The 20,457-nt window shown below is 41.8% G+C and overlaps 1 protein-coding gene across 1 annotated transcript in view; it reads right to left on the reverse strand.

Annotated features, from left to right (window-relative positions):
• ATP1B3 (ATPase Na+/K+ transporting subunit beta 3) overlaps positions 1-20,217 on the reverse strand; it is a 45,394-nt gene extending 25,177 nt beyond the window's left edge. Inside the window, exon 1 of the mRNA XM_087430459.1 lies at positions 19,964-20,217. Within this exon, the coding sequence (XP_087286585.1) occupies positions 19,964-20,072 (109 nt within the window). The 5' untranslated portion in view covers positions 20,073-20,217. The remainder of the gene's footprint in view (positions 1-19,963) is intronic.
• Positions 20,218-20,457: the final 240 nt, after the last annotated feature.

The raw sequence follows: 20,457 nt of genomic DNA on the forward strand, positions 1-20,457 counted from the left end.
AAACAAAACTCTTCAGGGGGGAAAAAAGGCCAAAAACAAACTAGAAACATTTCTGAAATACTGCAACTAAGCTTTAAGGCCAAACTTAAAGTTTAAAGCTTAACTTAATCAATTGCATTTTAGTCTCAAAAAATGTTTTTATACAAATGAGGTTTGATTCACGTGGACTCTATAAAAGAAACTAAGCAGCAAGAAACCCGGCCAAGGTTTACCCTGTGTCATCCAGGAGGAGAAATGGGTCCTGTCCTGCCACTCTGTTTCAGCCCCACCTAGGTGACAGTTCAGTTCTGGCACCAACCACTTGGAGTAGCCGACTCCACTAGTTAGGGTTCTGTCCTCCACAAGAATGTCCTCACTTCAGATGCCACCCGAGCTTCTGACCAACTGGCTACCCATCTGGGAGGTTCCCACTGCCCCCTCAGTTTGACAATTCGCTAGAATGACTCAGAATTCAGGAAAGGGCTATACTTAGTTAGGATTATAGTTTTGTTATAAAGGATTGTGAAAATTAACAGAAAACTCACTTAAAATAAAGTTGGGAGGCCAGAAGGGGGAGCTCTCACACCCTAGGCCGATGGCAGAGCTCAACAGGAAGAAAAAAAACTTCATCTTCTTGACCAGGAGGAGTGTCACAATTTAGCCAACGAAAAGCCACTATACTTGGAACTCGCAATTCCTCCAATGGACTCTGTTCACAATAGCCTTCCCAACTTCCTCTTCCCCTCTATAAAGTTTCTCTTCCTTTTGTTGCTCAGAATTTGCACGTGGCTTGCTGTGGTTGCAGATCCTGTACTGCAATTCTTTGTTGATCCCAAATAAACTCATTTTTGCTGGGGAAATAACTGGCTATTTGTTTAAGGTCAACAGGATACATACAGGGTGGGGTCTGGGAGGAACTGCAGTTTCCATGCCCTCCCTTATGGAATGAGGGCACATCACCCTCCTAGCACACTGATGTGGTCCCCAACCTGGAAGTTCCACTAAGCTTCAGTGTCTAGAGTTTTTATTGGGGTTTCATTATGTGGGAATGATTAAATCATTGGCCACATGATTGGGCTCAATCTCGAGCCCCCTCCTCTTCCCTCCCTAGGAGTCAGACTAGCTCAAAGTCCCAACCCTCTGATCACATGATTGGTCTTTCTGGAGACCAGCCCCCACGGAAGCTATCTAGGGGCCCACCATGAGTCGTCTATTAGCATAATAAAGACACTCCTACCACTCAGGAAACTCCAAGGTTTTTTGTGTTTTTTTTTGGTGAGGAAGACTGGCCCTGAGCTAACATCTGTGCCCATCTTCCTCTATTTTTCGTATGTGGGACATGGCCACAGCACGGCTTGATGAGCGTTTCGTAGGTCCGCACCTGGGATCCAAAGCTATGAACTCCGGGCTGCCAAAGTAGAGTGCACAAACTTAACCACTACACCACCGAGCCGGCCCCACAGAAACTCCATGGGTTTTTAGATGCTCTGTCCAGGAACCTCGGACAAAGATTGCCCAAATTCTTTATAGAACACGAACATACAATCTGGGCACAGGGGAGTCATTAGGCTTCATCAAGGCCTGGACATACACACCCACGCAACACACTTCAAGACCCTCTGATCTAACTCCCTACCTCTGCAAACTTCCTAATTACCTGAGGGTACCAAGATACTAGAAAGACTGTGCCTCTCCTCAGAGAATTCTGATGACTAGAAACTACTTCCTCAGGTAAATAAAATAGCTTTCTGTTTAGTTTAAAAAATTCAAGGCAGAGGCAGGTATACATTTTTTAAAAACTCAATTATATAGACAAGCACAAGTTTAAACTCTTTTGTATATTTGAATTTTTAAAAGTAACTTTTTATTGAGATAAAATTTACATTCCCTTCTCCTAGGAATGGAATTGCTAGGTCATACGGTAACTGTATGTAGCCTTTTGGGTAAGTGCCAGACTGCCTGCCAAAGCAGCTGCAGCATTCTGCATCCCCCCAGCAGGGTTCCAATGCGTCCGCTCATCAACACTTCTTACTGTCTTTTTATACAGCTATCCTGGCGGTGTGAAGTGGTATCTCATTGTGGGTTTAAGTTGCATTTCCCTAACGGTTAATGATGTCGAGCATCTTTTCATGAGCTTACTGGCCACTGTGTCTTCTTTGGAGAACTGCCTATTCAGATCTTTGGCCCATTTTTAAATTGAGTTGTCTTTTTATTTGATTTCTAAGAGATCCTTCTATATTAGAGATACAAGCCTCTTATCAGATATATCATGTGCAATTATTTTCTCCCATTCTGTGGACTGTCTTTTCACTTCTATGATAGTGTCCTTTAAAGCAGAAAAGTTCTTAATCTTTTTTTTTTTTTTTTTTTTGGTGAGGAAGATCGGCCCTGAGCTAACATCTGTGTTATTTTGTACACAGGATGCTGCCACAGCATAGCCTGATGAGTGGTGCATAGGTCCGCACCCAGAATCCGAACCGGTAAACCCCGGGCTGCCAAAGCAGAGCCCTGGAACTTAACCACTATGCCACCGGCTGGCTCCCAAGAAAAGTTCTTATTCTTGATGAAATTCAATTTATCTTTTTCTTTAGTTGCTTGTGCTTTTGGTGTCATATCTAAGACACCACTGCCTAATCCAAAGTCATTTAGTCTTGCATCTATGATTTCTTCTAAAAATTTTATAGTTTTAGCTTTTGTTTGGGTCTTTGATGCATTTTAAGTTGACTTTTATAGGTGGTATGAGCAAGGGGTTCAACTTCACTGTTTTGCATATGGATATCCAGTTGTACTGTCTATTTAAAACACCATTTGTTCCCCATTGAAAGAGTGAATTTTCTTAAACTAATGAGCATGTACTGTTTTTATAATAAAAAATATATATGTATATATACACATGCACTCACATTTTACATATTTATTAAAATCATGGCAGTATAAAAAGATTAAACAAGATTAAATAACCTGCCAAAGATTAACCTACCAATAAGATAAACACCCAGACAGGTACCTCTCCATGTGGTGCCAACCTGGTCTGCTCTCCCTGGAAGTCTCAAGCTGTTGTTACCTTTTGTAATCAAAATTCCCATTCTCTGAATAACATATCATTCAAGCATTTGGTGTTACTCTAGGTGACAGAATAAGATCTGTTCCTTCTCTCCAAGGGTTTAGTTATCACATGTGACAGACATATAAACAAAGAATTACAGATATCAAGTGCTACGAAAAAAACAGAGAAAGTATTAACTGTCCCTAGCAGGGAGAGGAAGGAAAGGGATTTCATCAGAAAAGCCCTCCCAGAAATAAGTGAGTTGGCTCACAAAGATGGAGAACAGGAGGGAGCTCTGGGTCAAACACTAGATGACTCCACAGCAGGTCAGTATAACCTTGCTTCTACCGCCAGTACACACATGCCCCCTGGTGCCAAGCAATGACTTGTAGCAGTAGCATCTACTCTGAAGTGGGAACAGAGAGCACAGGGCAATGAAAAACTGGGCAATGTCCTAGATGGGTTGGTGAAAACCTAAAGAAGTGTCCATACCTAGACCAGCTCTTGGCTACATATGCTACCTACATCCCTGAATGCTGTGACAGGGAAGTCTAAATACAAAGAAGAGGAGCACAGAACCAATAATTACCAAATATTTGAGAAAAAACTAATCCAATAAAGTATCAAACTCAACAAAGAAAGTAAACTAACATCCGAAAAAACTGGGTTATAACAGCAAATAGAACAAGGGAAAAAATCATAAGTATAATTAAAACACAGAGTAGAAGGTGAAAGGATAATTTTTAAAAATCAGATTTCATATTCGATTATGAAAAAAACTTAGTAGATAAGCTGAAGTGGAAAAGAAACTAAGGAAAATCCAGACACTTAAGAAAATTAAAAAGCAAACCAAAGACTGGGAGAAAATTTTTGCTAAACATATAACCATCACAGGACTTACGTGCATCTCAATTATCTGAAGAACTGTTAAAACAAAATAAATGTTTTTTAAATGGCAAAAGTTTTGAATAGATGCTTTATCAAAGATGTAAGGATTGCAAAAATAAGCTCATGAAAAGGTGCTCAACATCACTAGTCCTCAGGGAAGGGCAAATGAAAACAACAATGAGCTACCATCACACACTCACCAGAATGCTAGACATTTTAAAGACTGACCACTGCAAGTGGTGGCCCAGGAGTGCAGCAACTGAAACCCTCATACACTGCTGGTGGGAATGTACAAAGATAACAACACAAAACCATTTTGGAAAACAGTTTGCCAATTTTTTGAAAAGTTAGCAACATACACCTATGATAGGATCCAGCCAATCCATTCCTAGCTATTGAACCAAGAACACTGCAAGCGCATGTTCACCAGGGAAAGGCATATGAATATTCGTAGCTGCTTTATTGGTAATCACTAAAAACTGCAAACAACCCAAATGCACATCAACAGATGAATTAATAAATAAATTCTGGTATATCTATACAATGGAATACTATTCATGAACTATTCCTCAAAATAATTGTGTTGAATGAAAGAAGTCAGCCCCTTCCCAACTCAAGAGTATACACTACATGATTCTATGGTATTTAAAATTTCAGGAAATACAAGCTAATCTAAAGTGTCAAAAAGTAGTTCTATTTTTGCCTGGAGACTGGGAAGGTAGGGAGAGAGGTAGATTACAAAGGGGTAAGAGAAAATTTTGGGGTGATGAATACGTTCACTGTCTTGATTAGAGTGACAGTTTCATAGTACAATATATGTATATGCATAAATGAGTATATGTCAAAACTCAAGTTGTACACTTTAAATATTCACAGTTTACTGTATGTCAATTATACTTCAATAAAGCTGTTTAAAAAAACAAAAGTTTAGAAGAGCTAACCTACAGAATTGGCCAAACTGAAGAAAAATTCAGTGAGCTAAAAGATCAAGCCAAGGTATTCTGCAACACTGGGCAAGATGACAGAGAGGGAATGTTTGGAAATTGTTGAGACATGGGGGACAGAACCAGAAAATCAACAAATCTAATAGGAATTCCACAAGAAATGGGAGGAGGAGGAAGAATGCTCAAAGAAATAACAAATTTTGTGTCTAGATTGGAAAAGATTGGAAAACGTCCTCTACCCAGACACAAACAGGTAAAATTTCGGAATACTAAGAATTAACAGAAAATTTCTTAAAGCTTCTAAAAAGATAAAACAGATTTTACGTAAGACAGAGAAATATGACTGACACATCTCACCAGTCAAAAGTGAAACAGTATATTCAAATTGAGGAGAAATGATGGTAAACTAAACAATCAACCAACCAAGAAAACAAAAGGACACTTCCAGACATACAAGGACTCAGAAAATTTACTACGCTCAAATCCTACCTGAAAAGAACTGGTCATGGAATACAAAAAAATTGAAGAGCAATAACAAAAAATTGCTAACAACCTAAGTCTCCTCAAACAAAGCAAAAAATAAATAAAACATAATGCATAATGGAAAACTATAAACAATAGTTAAAAAGGAATGAAAGAAATCACAAAAACCCCAAGTGGAAAAAAGTAACCTCAGAATGATACACACACCACATGCTTAAAATTAAAACACTCAAAAGAGTTACAGAATTCTATAAATACATGCATATAGAGTGTTTGTTAATAAACCAGAAACTTACAAATAAAACTCATAAACAGTGGTTACCTCTGAATAAGAGAGGTGGGGACTGGGATTGGGATTAGGATTGGGGATGTGGTCAAGGGTAATTTGAGTTTTAGCTACAGTCTTAATTTCCTTTCCTTTTTTTTTAAGAAAAACTTATTTATATAATATCTGTCTAACTCGGAAAAAAGGACAAAGCTCACACACCAAAATCTAAGACAGAGGAAAAATATATAAAGCAATGGTGAGCAAAGAAACCAATAAAACTTACTGGGGAACATCTAGGTAAGTGTTGACTTTTTTGTGTGTGTGTGAGGAAGATCAGCCCTGGGCTAACAACATCTGTGCCCATCTTCCTCCACTTTATATAGGATGCCGCCACAGCATGGCCTGACAAGCGGTGCATCAGTGCGCCCCAGGATGTGAACCTGGGCCGCCAGCAGCAGAGCCCATGCACTTAACCACTACGCCATGGGGCCGGCCCAAGGTAACTGTTGATTTTAATTTCTTTTCCTTATCAGGTCTGAGGAATAATTTACACACAATAACTTTCACTGATTTCAAGTGCACAATCCCAATGAGTTTTGACAGTTGCATAACCTGTGTGAAATAACCAGTACACTAAAGACACAGAACATTCCTGTCACCTCCAAAAAGTTCCGTGTCCCTTTGCGATCCACAAATCCTCCAACAGACAGCCAATGATCTCCTTTTGTCACTAGATTAGTTTGTATTTTATATAAAGTTAAAATTTTTAATGTTGAAATTTAATATCACATTAAAATTCCAAAATTAATATGGCAGGAATAATTTAATAGTAGTCAAATAATAAAATACATTCTCAAAGTGGGTTAAAATTCACTAAATGCTCTTTATAGAAGAAAACCTAAAATTATAATACATAATGGTGGAAAATAAAGTAGGTCTTGGCTAACAAAAAGAAATGTAGATGTGGCATTATTACTGCAAGCAAACTAAAATTCAAGTCAAAAAGCAATAACAGGGCAAAGGTATTTGTATTAATAAGAAGTAAATAAAAATACATCAAGAAGATACAGCATAATAGCCATGAACTTTCGTGATGCTAAGTGGCTTAAAATATGTAAAACAAAAGGAGATTTACAAAATTTATCACAATCATGTAGAGATTTTAACATACCTCTTCCAGAAATCCACAGATGGAATAAACAATAATGAAAAGGACAGTAAGTATTTTTAAAACACAACTAACAATTATCTAATAGAACTTTATAGTCACCAGAAAATATACTCTTTACAAACTTGGGACATTGCCCCAAACTGACCATGACAAAGTACAAAAAACAAAAACAAAACAAAATAAAAATCTAAATAAAAAAACTCTCCACATCCTCTGAAATCAAATATGTTAGAAATCAAAACAAAAATTTAGAAAATGGACTTCTAAATAATCCTTGAATTAAAAGACAAGAAAACCTGAAATATTCAAAATTCACAACAATAAGGTAGTCAGAGCAGAACACAAAGGAAAATCCATAGCCTTAAATGCAGTCACTAAAAACAAGTAAGACTAACAAAAAAGCTGGGTTTTTAATTCAAGACTAAAATAAATTCAAGGAGGGGCCAGCCTGGTGGCATAGTGGTTAAGTTCGTGCACCTCACTTCGGCGGCCCAGGGTTCACGGGTTCGGATCCTGGGCGCAGACCTACACAATGCTCCTCACACCATGCTGTGGCTGTGTCCCACATACAGAATAGAGGAAGAGTGGCACAGATGTTAGCTGTGCCAGTGACAACCTTCCTCAAGCAAAAAGAGGAAGACTGGCAACAGATTTTAGCCCAGGGCCAATCTTCTTCCTCCTACCCCCAAAATAAAATAAAAATAAAATAAAATAAATTCAAGGAAAGTAGGAGATATTAAGATAAAAGTACAAATAATGAAAAATGCAAAAAAAAAATCAAAAAATCTAAATCATTTAATTTGATCATTAAAACCAGTTTTCAATTAGTAAATTTGAAAATAGATTAATAGATGATATTTTTAGGAGAAGAAACATTTTCAAATCAGAAGTTTTTACAAAAAATAAACAGAGCTCTACCCCTAAAAGAGACACCATGTCCAAATGGCTTTAGTTGGTTCTCCCAATTTTCAAGGAAGACTCTTTTTCTATACATAAACTATGCTTTTTGTATGCTCTATAAGTTACCTAAATGGTTTTTATAGGGCTAGCTCTATCCAGATACCAAAACTGGATAGCGAGTCCTCACATAAATTTCACACATTTATTTTATTTTACAAACCCTTATATAGAGCTTACGTACTAGTGTGATCATGACATAGGACGGGAGAGACAGATCAACACAACATCCAAGAGAGGATCCATATGAAATGGAGTTGTGCATGTAACAAACTTGGCAATTCACATCAGTGAGGAAATGATGGATTATTCAATATATTTTGGGATAAGTGATTAGAAACAGGCCACAAAGGATGGTTAAATTTATGATAATGTTAACTTAAAACAAGTACGATTTTTAAAGTAAGAGAGTTAAGAGACCAAAGAGAGCAAGACGACGAGCAAGTGACTGCGAAGAAATGCAGACTGAGCAGACGTGAAGATGCGCTCAGGGCAGTTAGCAGAGACACTGCCACTGCCAATGACACCCACCAGACACCAGCACCCAGCAAACGGACAAAAACGGTTCAGGACTGGTAACAGCCAATGCTCAGGAAGTTGAAGGGAAACAGGTACTTTTATCCACTGCTGGTGGGAGCATAAACTGGGACAGCCTTTTTGGAGAACAATCTATTAATACAAAGATAAGCATATATTATAAACTGCTGATTCTATTTCTCAGTGTCTACCCTAGATAAACAGTTGTACACACACACTGCAGCAACTTTTAAGAGAAAAACTGGAAAGAATCTAAATATTCATCACAAAGAGATATATACATCTTGGATATATCTCTCTACACCATGGAATATCATGCAATGATTCAAAGGAATGCAATAAATCTATATATACACATGGAAACACAGCAGATATATTAAATGCAAAAAAAAAAAAGCAAGTGCTAGAACATACATTTTTTCCTGTTATTCATGTAAAAGTAGAAAATTACTTATTCCTACATAGTCCATATATATATATACACACACACATATACAGACATACACATATATAAATGCATTAAAAAAGGACTAGTAGGAAAACAGATAATCATCATCTGTAGGAAAGACTCCGTGATTGGTGGAAGGCAGTCAAGAGAAACACATGAATGTGTTCATGTATTTTTTCTCCAACATTCAATCTGGAATATTTACAAATACACAGAAAGGTTGAATGAAATGTAAGTGAACATGCATAAAGCCACCTAGATTCTACAGTTAAAATTCTACGATATTTATCTCCTATCTATTCACCATCTATTTTTTATGCGCTTCAGGTTGCAGATGTCAGTCACTTTACTCCTGAACACTTCAGCATGCATATTAACTAAAATTGAGGGAAAAAACTTTCAGTGAAATACACAAATCTCCAGTGTAGCATTAGACGGGTTTTGACAAGTGCATTCACCTGTATCGTTCAAAACCCCTAGACCAAGATGTGGAACATGACCACCACCCTACCAAGGTCTCTCACGCTCCTTCCCAGCCAAGCTTCACACCCACTGCCCTACAGACAAACACCATTCTGGGCTTTTCCCAGCAGAGATCAGTGTTGCTTATTTTAGGATTTCATACAAATGAAATCATACCATGTATTCTTCTTTTCTGCTCAGCCTAATTGTGAGATTCACCAGTGTTTGTGTATCTATAGCTCGCTCTTCTACCGCTGAGTAGTACTTCACTGTGTGGACATACCAGTTTGTTTATCCATTCTCCTGCTGACAGACACCTGGGCTGTTTCCAGTTTGGAGCTACTATGAATATTCTTGTACAACTATTTTGTGGACATATGTTTTCATTTCTCCTAGGTAAACACCTAGAAGTAGAACTGCTGAGTCATGGGGTAGGTACTTTTGTAAGAAATTGCCAGGGGCCGGCCCTGCGGCCTAGCGGTTAAGTGCGTGCGCTCCGTGGCTGGCGGCCTTGGTTCCGATCCCCGGCGCACACCGATGCACTGCTTGTCAGGCCATGCTGTGGCAGCGTCCCATGTAAAGTAGAGGAAGGTGGGCACAGATGTTAGCTCAGGGCCGGTCTTCCTCAGCAAAAATGAGGAGGATTGGCATGTATGTTAGCTCAGAGCTGATCTTCCTCACAAAAAAGAAAAGAAAAAAAAAAAAAAAGAAATTGCCAGACCTTTATCCAAAGTGGATATATCACATATTACATTTAAAAAGTATTCTAGTTGACACTGGTTACCAGAGAAGAAGCTGAGGATAACAGTGGACTTACTGATTACAGTCATGTGCCACATAACGACCATTTGGTCATGAGAGACCCCATACAGGTCGGTGGTCCCATAAGATTAGTACTATATAGCCTAGGTGTGTAGTAGGCTGTACCATCTAGGTTTGTGTTAAGTACTGTAGGGGAGGAAGAAATTTTCCTGTACATTTCCAGGTTCTTCTGGCTGGTCTAAGATTTAAGTTGACATGAGACAGATTAATAGGAGAAAAACAAACAAAAGTTTAATAACATGTGTACATGTGAGAAACTCAGGAAAACTGAGTAACTTGCCAAAATGGCTAAAGCCCTCACTTTATAAACACCATCCTCAGCTAAAGACAAAAGAAATGTTGGGGGTGGGGAGAGTCAGGGACTTCAAAGGGAAGGAAGGCAATTCACAGGTAGGTGAAAAGGAGCAAACGTTTGGAAAACAAGTGTTTGGCCACACAGAAACAGAAGAACACAGAGGGGAGCCCCACAAACAGGCTTTTCTAGGTTCCTCCCTGTCTGCCACCTAGTTCATGTTATGCTGAGGTGATAGTTCCCTTCCTGAGACAGGTTTATTTACCTGAATTCTTTCAGGCAGTTAAGGGGGAGTAACAAGAAAAACTTTTGAGTCTTTTGTTTCTTAAAAATAATCAGCCTGGGGCTGGCCTGGTGGTGTAATGGTTAAGTTTGCCTGCTACACTTTGGCGGCCTGGGGTTCTCGGGTTTGGATCCCGGGCACAGACCTACGCACCACTCATCAAGCCGTGCTGTGGCAGGAGTCCCACATAAAATAGAAGATGGGCACGGATGTTAGCTCAGGGCCAATCTTCCTCAGCAAAACGAGGAGGACTGGCAACAGAGTTAACACAGAGCTAATCTTTCTCACCAAAAAATTAAATAAATAAATAAATAAATAATAATAATAATAATCAGCCTAAAATAATCCTCATGCTAAAGAGACACACTTCGGGGTGGCAAATTTTGTTCCCCTTCAGTACACTCTTATCATGTTCGCACAATGACAAAATCCCCTAATGACACATTTCTCAGAAGGTATCCCGTTGTTAAGCAACTCATGACTGTATCCACATCTGTACTGTAAAAATCCAAACAATGCTGTTTACGTTTGTTATATGAAAAGAACAAAGCCAAGAGTCCACATCCCATTTAAGACCAGTTCAGGTTTCTTGGGTCAGCCTACATTGACCACTAACTCTAACTTCTAAAGCAGAGGTCAGCCAACCACAGCAGCTGCCTGTTTTTAGAAATAAAATATTGAAACAGAGTTAGGCCCAGCAGTTTACATATTGTCTGGGGCCACTTTCAAGCTACAATGGCAGAGTTGAGTACTTGCAACAGACACCATATGGCTGGCAAAGCCTAAAATATTATCTGGTCCTTCTGCCTCCTGTTCTTTTTTTTTTTGAGGAAGATCAGCCCTGAGCTAACATCTACACTAATCCTCCTCTTTTTGCTGAGGAAGACCGGCTCTGAGCTAACATCTATTGCCAATCCTCCTCCTTTTTTTTTTTGCCCCCAAAGCCCCAGTAGATAGTTGTATGTCATAGTTGCACATCCTTCTTAGTTGCTGTATGTGGGACGTGGTCTCAGCATGGCCGGAGAAGCGGTGCGTCGGTGCGCGCCCGGGATCCGAGCCCGGGCCGCCAGTAGCGGAGCGCACACACTTAACCGCTAAGCCACGGGGCCAGCCCTGCCTCCTGTTCTAAAGTATTTATATAGGCTTTGTTTTTCATTTCAAAGTGACATTTGAAACTATCTCATGCAACTTTTCTCTTACAGAGGAAACTAAGACCAAGAGACTTTAAATGAGTAATCTAAGCCTAGATGGAGATGTGGAACTAGAGTTTAGTCTATATTCTGAGTCCTAGTCCGGTCATCTTCAACATTTTGGTATACTTCTAAGATTCATCAAGTGAAAATACATACGCCCACAGGCTCACTTCGACTATGAAGCCCTATCTGGAAACTTCAAAATGAATTAGAAGTTTAGTGAAACAGAATCATGGTGAGCTAAAGGGAACTATGCCTTTATGTACAAGTATCTCCAGAAATAAGACTTTCACAGTGTGGAGCTATACCAATTAACCCACAATACCCTCAACTTTAGCCCAAGGAAGAGGTGAATCACAAGCTGAAACTGATTACATGACAATTTGTTCATCAGAAAAATAGCACATGCTTACTATGTGCTACGCTGTAGGGATATAAACTGCAGATGTAAATCCTGCTTCGTGAGAACATCCAGTTAGTAGGAGCAACATCCATAAACTATAATCCGGGATGGCTGTAGGTGTTACAGGAGGTGGTATTATTTTCCCCTAGGCATATCACAGAAGGCTTATGGCAGAGCTGGCACTCAAGCTAGGTTTGTGGAGGAGGGAAGAATTTACAGTGCAGAGAATGAGGGGCACGGAGGAGGGAATGAGCAGGGCATTCCAAACCAAGGGGCCCAAGATACACCACTATGGCTATGACATGTGGAGTATGAGGAGGAAGGTGGGAAATGATAGGTTATTAGGTTGGAAACTTAGTTCTAAGCTGATATATAATAATCCTGGAATGCCAGCCTGTCTGGAACTTATTTAAACCCTTTGAAAGCAGTGGGGATCCAAACAGTTTTAGAGTATGGCGAGTAGCATGATCAAAGCTGCAGCCTTAGAAATAACACGATGGGAGTGAGGTCACACTGGTTTAGGTCACAAGAACGCCAACTGATTCCTTGGATCTTTCTGGGGATGCATCAGGATGTTAAGAGCTCAGCTTCCCGAGAGTGAACAACACTACACTTTTTTTAAAGCAGCAGATAAAAGCTGGAGAGCCAATGGTCTATTTGAACTTGGAACAACTTTGAAAAAGTCACAACAGCTCTTCATCTGGTGCTTGAAGTTTTGTGGGGTTTTTTTGGTGAGGAAGATTGGCCCTGGGCTAACATCCATGCCCATCTTCCTCCACACCTCATGTGGGATGCCTACCATAGCATGGCTCGACAACCGGTGCATAGGTCTGCGCCTGGGATGTGAACCTGCGAACCCTGGGCCACCGAAGCAGAGCGCACGAACTTAACCACTGTGCCACTCGGTCAGCCCCTTAAGTTTTTTAATCAGAGAATTTATAACAAAAGGCCCTACCAGATCCTGATATAGTGAGGACAGTGTTGGTGGGGCTGTTAAGGGCTATGACATTCGAAACAGGTGGTTAGTGTTATGAAGCCAGGAAAAATGAGCACCCCAGGCTCCCTCTGAATGTGTGCTATCACAAGATCCTGGGGGTGGGCAGGGGAGTGGTGAGCGGGTCAGAAGAAGTTAATTCCTGAATTAACTGCAGTAGTGGTAATGAGGGTAATGAGGGTGTGAATCACAAACAGATTCAAGAAATGTGTGGAAGTAGAACTGGCACTATTTGGCCAGGTTTAGAGCCCAAATGACAGAAAGGACACTGTTTTCAAAAACTGCAAATATAGGAGCAACTCAAAACCTCAGTGGCGGAAGGGGCAAGAGCTCTCTTTACCAGGTGACACACAAGGTATGAGAGTTAGAGAGCTAGTTAAGACAGCTAAGTCTCACTCTCGGGTTTATGGAATATGCAGGATGCAACCAGAATCTGAGAGATGTTAATTGAGAAGTAAAATTTGTGAGTGATCTTTGCAATTGTTTTATGAGACTGCTGGAATGAAGATGAAGAGAAAACAGGGGCAACCAGCACCTGGGAAATACACATTCAGGAAAAAAGAGAAGAACAACAGACAGGAAGGGACCAGGAAATGACTACAGCAGTATGGAGCTGGGTACAGGTATAAAGGGCCACTTTTTGTGGGCCAGAAACTGCCAAGAGAAAAGTACCTTATGCCTTGGACGAGGGTCAGTTCCAAAGCCAGACCTCACCAGGGCATCAGCAAAATACTACACAGAATTCACAAACAAAAGCCAGCTCCACAGATGACTCAGTAACAATTTAAACAGGAGATGTGGGAGGCCATTAAGTTAGAGAATTCTACTCAGAAATATTACTAGTAATAGCACCCTCTAGGGGAGAGGACAATACAGTTAAATAAACTCTCATTCAACTTGAGAGCAGGTAAGTCAAAAAAAAAAAAAAAAAAAAAAGGCCTTCATGAGGGTCGCATAAGAGCAGTCTAAGAAGCAGGAGCCCTGGATAATAACACTGCTCTGTCATCCTCTTCAGATGCACGACCCAGGCATGTCACCAACTCAGCTGAGTCTCCCATGAGAAAGTTAGTGGAAGCTTCTTCCCAACACTGAACTTCTATGAAAACCCACAGTACTGGAGGAAAAAGAGAGGAAAAAAAGGAAAATGCCCAAACATCGGGGGAATCTTTATACTGTGATGCACCAATACCATCAAAGACATTAAAAACAATGTTGCAGAAGACTAATTAAACGGGAACATTTCATAATACCCCCCTGATCATTCTACCAATTGTTATTACATTCCTACCCAGTGCCAGGCATCAGGTTAGGTGTTAGGAAATCAAAGATGAGTAAGACATGAATAAGAAGCTTACAGTCTAGTAAACGGGCAACAATCATACTACATAAAATGCTATTAAAAAAAAAGGTATTGTTGGGGCCAGCCCAGTGGCGCAAGCGGTTAAGTGTGCGCACTCCGCTGCGGCAGCCCAGGGTTCGCTGGTTCGGATCCCAGGTGTGTACTGATGCACTGCTTGGCAAGCCATGCTGTGGTGGCGTCCCATATAAAGTGGAGGAAGATGGGCATGGATGTTAGCCCAGGGCCAGTCTTCCTCAGCAAAAAGAGGAGGATTGGCAGATGCTAGCTCAGGGCCAGCCTTCCTCACAAAAAAAAAAAAAAAAAGGTATTGTGGCTCACATAGGAGCACTTGACCCCGTCTAAAGGCAAAGAGGGGTTCAAAGATGTTTGCCAGAGATCAGGCTATCAAAGCTGACAGCTGAATAGCCAGGCCAAGGTGAAGGGAAGAGACTCAGATGTTAGGAAACAGGCCCAGAAGGGGCAGGAGAGAACCATGTGGAATGGTAGAGAGAGGTGACAGGAGAGAAATAAACCAGCGAGATGATAAAGAGTTTGTATGTCATGCTAAGGAGCCCTGAGGAGATATGCATGAAGATGTGCCTATGAAACATCCAACTGAAGATTTCTGACAGGCAGTTGGTTATAAGAATACAAAAAAGCCACATGGACTAGAGATGCAGATGTGGGAGTCTCACCATGGAGACAGTAACTAAAGCCAACAGAATACACAAGTTCTAGCAGGAAGTGTGGGCAGTCCCCAAAGAGGTGACAGAGAAGGCCAGGGACTCCCCCAACACATCAACCTCTAAGAAGGTGGCAGAGGAATAAAAACCATTCCCCTTAAACGTTAAGTGATAAAACTAGGTATCTGTGTATTTTTAAATTTTATTTATACATTAAAAAAAATTTATTTATATAAAGGAAAAATACTATTAAAATGTTAAGAGTAGTTATTCTAAGTAGTTAAAGATTACAGGTGATTTTACTTGAAAGTCAATGTCACGAATGCATAATTAGAAATAATTTCTTTCAAAGTTAAATGTTTTTTTCCTCCTATTACATAATCAAGGTTAAATGATTGGTCCTTAATCAAATATGATGATAAATCATGGAAAAGTTGTTACTAAAGACAGGAGACTTTTAAACTTCTTTTAATATAACTAACTTAATTCTACAGATATAAATTCAAGTCAATTTCAAAGAAATCAAATTATTTCCGGGGTGAGGGGAGGCTGTGCTTTAACGATAGTAAAGCACACACTCGCATAGTTACAATGGCATCTGGAACACAGCACATACACTTACCCCTTTCCCTCCCTTCCACTACCAGTCCAGAAGTGCTTCTCCTGCTGGGTGATGGCTCAGTAGGCCTCTGCTGCCGCCGCCGCCACACCCACCACTGACCTTCATTTATAGCCTGCACACAGGGTAAGGCAAGTCCTGTTACTTTCCCAACGATGCATATTTTTGTAAAGTTTCTTTAATATGTCACACTCCACAGGACAAAGAACAACACCTTACAAAACTATGTGATACTGGGAAAATAAACACACTTGCCTTCTCCCCTACAGTCAGACACCCAAGGTGGGATGGAGTCTGATCTCCAAAGCAGAGCCTTTACTGAGGCATGACCCAGAATGGGAGCAGGTGACTGAGAAAATGGCACTTCATGGACCTATAATAAAAGAAAAGGCACATGAACAAAAAGTAGGTGTTAATAGTTTTGGTCCAGAATCCTGACTATGCTTGGAAATCCGTAACTCAAGTTTTAAGATAACATTAATATAAAGCATCTACTGACAGATAACCTTAAGATAATGAACTCCAAAGAAACCCACAAGCAGATGTCATTAAATGACATCACGTCATGGCTTAGTTTAAAAAACAAAGGCTCTGGCTTGGAGGGAGTCTGCAGGCCAAGGAGTCTATCTCTAACTGAGTGACTGAACTGATAAATCAGATCTGTGGGTTCAATCTTCTCAACTACGAAATGAGGGCATGGGGCTAGATTTAGCGGTTTTCAAGCTTTTTGCCACTGTGAGCCACAATAAGAAATACATTTCACATCAGGATATCTATACATACAAAATACAGAAAAGTTGCAACACAAGAACAACAATTCTCCTTAGAATAAACTTCTTAGGTAGAACAAACTCTGATATTTCTGCTATTCTATTTCATTATTTTTAAAAATGTTAATTGCAACACAGGGCCCACTACTTACAGTTTAAATAAGGCTAGAGGATCTCTGAGCTTCTTTGGCTCTCACTGTATTTAATGCATTTAGGTTTAATTGCAACATCGGCTGCAAGGTGGTAAATTTTCTTTGTCCTGTGTTTTCATAAATGGCGTCTACTTACTCCTAAATGTGTCCTTACTGTTCAGCCTGAGAAACCAGCTCGGGGGACACTATGATCACCAGCACGGCGTGCTTTAGAAGGCTGCTGTGAAAATCAAATGAGGTGATTATATGCATGTACGCATTTTGAAACTGCTGTAACCAAGTGTAAGATATCAGCCAAATATACAAGAAGCTCCTCAAAACCTTTATACAGCTATTTTACATAAGGCAAAGTATTTTCACTTTATCCCAAATGTAAACGGCAAAATTGCTTTTTAAATACGTGTGCTTTTAATATATCTAATGCACTTGGAGAGGAACCTCAGGCTAAATGGGACAATGTACCAGAAACTTGAATGTAAAAAATAAAATCAGGAAACATCTTAAAGGAATGTCTTTATAAAATCCTTGAGGTAGAGAAGGCCTTTCTGTACACACCAGCAGACCTAGCAACTTTTTCAAGGTCAAAAAAAGACGTAATCCCCCTCACCACCACCACCACCTCCTATATTAAATTCAAAAGCAAGTAGAAAAAAGTCCCACAAATGAGTTTTTTTCTTTAAAAAAAAAAAAAAGCACTAACATTTTCAAAACATAAAAGGTACATAAATCATACATCACCTAGAAATACCACCAGCAGAAACCTATGTCAAGGAAATAAATTTGCAAAAATGTACATGCAAGGGTGAAGGGAATGGGAAGAAGAGGGACCAGTACCTATAATAATGCACTAGTTAAAAAAAATCAGGAGTTACTCATATTTCCTTGCATTATCTCCCATGCACACATGAGTTAATAAACTTGTTTGCTAAAAAAAAAAAATCATAGTACATCTAACCATGCAATGGAACACCAGTCAGCTATTAAAAGTGGCATAGATCTTTATTTATTAACATGGGAAGATGCCCACAATATCCTCAAAAGATTATAAAGCAACGCTTACTGTATGCACTCTTCTTGTAAAAAAAGAAAAAAAAATTTAATGTTATACACATTTCTTAAGTCTGCCTAGATATATACTGAAATACTAATGCCTAGATATATACTGAAATACTAATAGTAGGAATCTCTGGTGATGAGATCAGGCAGCTAGCCCATACAGTGCCTTCTCGAGAATCAGAACAAGATACTCTTCCTCCAGGCAGACCCGCATGCTCCAGGGTCCAGGACCTGGTCAGCTGAGTAGGCATTTCAGCCTCCACCCATCACTCCCCCACATATCCTGGGAAGGATGCTCTTACAGTTGGGAGAGGATTATGGAGAGTTTTCACCTGTTTATGCCATTCTGCACTGGCTTACTAGTACTACAATAAACACAGGAGTTTTCTATTTGTTGATAAGACTAATACTCATTTTCCATTTTGAAAAAAGGTCTTGCCTTAATCCTTCTAAAACTACTCCCAACCTTACTTGTACTACTCCTCCTGCCCTTATATAAGGCCTTATACTTTGATAATTTGTGCACATGTTATCTATTTAAAATGCATATACCAAATCAAATCTCTACCACCACATCATACAACACAAGGTCAGAAAGAGAGCACTGCCTGCAGTAAGAACTGGCATTCTAACACAAAGTGAAGATCCTCATCACTGGAAATGAGGAGGCACTGAGGAAGGTAATCTGCAGAAATTAATCCCTCTCCACCACTCAAAAAATCCTTCAGCAAAAAGTTAGTACACTCTAGAAACAATAACAATTGTTCACCATTTTCCCCCATTTAACTCCGGATGCAAGATTTATTTCCTTACCACACCAGTGGGTTCCCAAAAGACAGCTATTTAAATAAAAATCCTGAGTGATTACCATGCAGTTAGGCAAAGCATCTGTAAAATAATACAACCGCTGGACTAGGATTAAAGGATAATTGGGTTCTTTTCTTGGCTCTGTGGAATATGTAATTGTACACAAAGCAAAAATCACAACCTCTCTGGGTCTCATTTTTCTCATCTCCGAAGTGGGGGTTGGACTCACAAAACCTCCGAGGCCCCTTCAGCTTGTGACGGGACTGGAAGCCGCCTTTCCCTTCTGGAGGAGCCGATTTCAGTCAGCAGCAAGTTTATTTTCTGAGTCATAGCCAATTTACTCTCTCCATGCTTCTCTCAAAAATGTCGTGCCCAAGGGGTTCTCAACTCTAGAAATTTATTCTCACTAAGAAGAAAAGGTCTATAAAGACCCACTGAGAAAACATTTTTCAAAAGGCAAAAAAAAAGAGTTAGTTTACTTAAGTATAAAGGTAAAAAAAAAAGGAGCACTAGTCCTTATTCAGACGTTAATATAATTTTTCGGAAAAAGGAGGCATCCTAAAGCAGCCGCACTACACTGGTGGATGGTTTGAATATTTCTCTTAAAACAAAGAACTCATGCATAGAAAAATTGCTAACATACACAACCATCACACGTCTTGAAAGCACAGAAGAAAACTGTGCCATTCAGACAGGATTTACTTTCCCCAAAAGCAGCATATTTGTAAGAAAGAAAACCTCTGCAATTAAAAAGGAATTAGGGAGGAACCAACCTTTTCAGGGGCTTTTCACCGCCCCAATTTAAGCGCATTTTCGAGCCCCGCGGACTTGTGATTCACCCCCCGCCGCACACTCATGCACCCCACACGCCGAACCCTCCCTCGCGCTCTTCCGACCGGCTGGGGTGGCAGCGTGGTCGAGTCACAAGATAGCGGCGGGAGTGGAAATTTCCTCTCCGCGGGCGCGGGGCAGGGGCCGGCTTCCCCGGACCGCTCTGCGCGCCCGGCGCCTCCGCCAGGGCCTCTCCGGCCGGCGCGCTCGTACAAGGAGGCCGGGCGCTCGGCCCCCGCACGCTCGGGGCTCGGCTCCGGGCAGGGGTCCCCGGCTTCCGGCGCCGCTCGGGGCGGGAGGCCCGGGCAGCACGTGAGCCCCGCTCCGGGCCCGGAGGAAGGAACCCGCGCGGTCCGCCCGCCCCGCGAAAAATGAATGGGGCCGCGCCGCTCCGCCGCCGCCGCCGCCCGGGGAAGCGTGGAGGCCGGCGGCGAGCCCCGCTGCGGGCGGCGGCGGCTCCGGGGGCCCCGCGCCGGGAGCCGCCTCCCGCCCGCCCCGTCCCCCCGGCCCCGCCCGGCGCCCCGCCGCCCGCTCACCCCAGCTTTTGGTGGTGCGCCCCAAGAACTCCCGGGTGGTCGGGTTGTAGACGAAGAGCTTCCACTCGGCCATGCACTGGCTGAAAGACTTCTTCTCTTTCTTCGTCATGCTGTCCGCGCCGGCGGCGAGGCGAGCGGCGCCCGCGGGGTGGAGGCGGCGAGGAGCGCGGAGGCGCGTCCCGGCTCTGGCAGCGCAGCCCGGCGGCGGAAGGCGGCACGGCCCAGGACACCTCCACGCCGCGGTGCGCGCTGGAGCCGACTGCGCCGCGCCGGGCCGGGCGGCCGCTCGGGCCGCGGGAGCCTGACGTCTCCGCCCACCGCAGCCAATCCCCGCGCCGCTCGGCTCGCGGCGCCTCCGCCGCTGCCGCCGCCGCCGCGCCCGCCTCCCCTTCGCCGCCCGGCGCGGCCCGCTCGGCGAGGACGCCCCGCCCCCGGCCCCGCCCCGCCCCCGGCCCCGGCCCCGGCCCCGCCCGGCCCCGCTCCGGGGACGTTCC

This window comes from Ceratotherium simum, chromosome 5 (assembly GCF_057802395.1).
Source record: "Ceratotherium simum simum isolate JZ-2026a chromosome 5, ASM5780239v1, whole genome shotgun sequence".
In the NCBI taxonomy this organism is placed as follows: domain Eukaryota; kingdom Metazoa; phylum Chordata; class Mammalia; order Perissodactyla; family Rhinocerotidae; genus Ceratotherium; species Ceratotherium simum.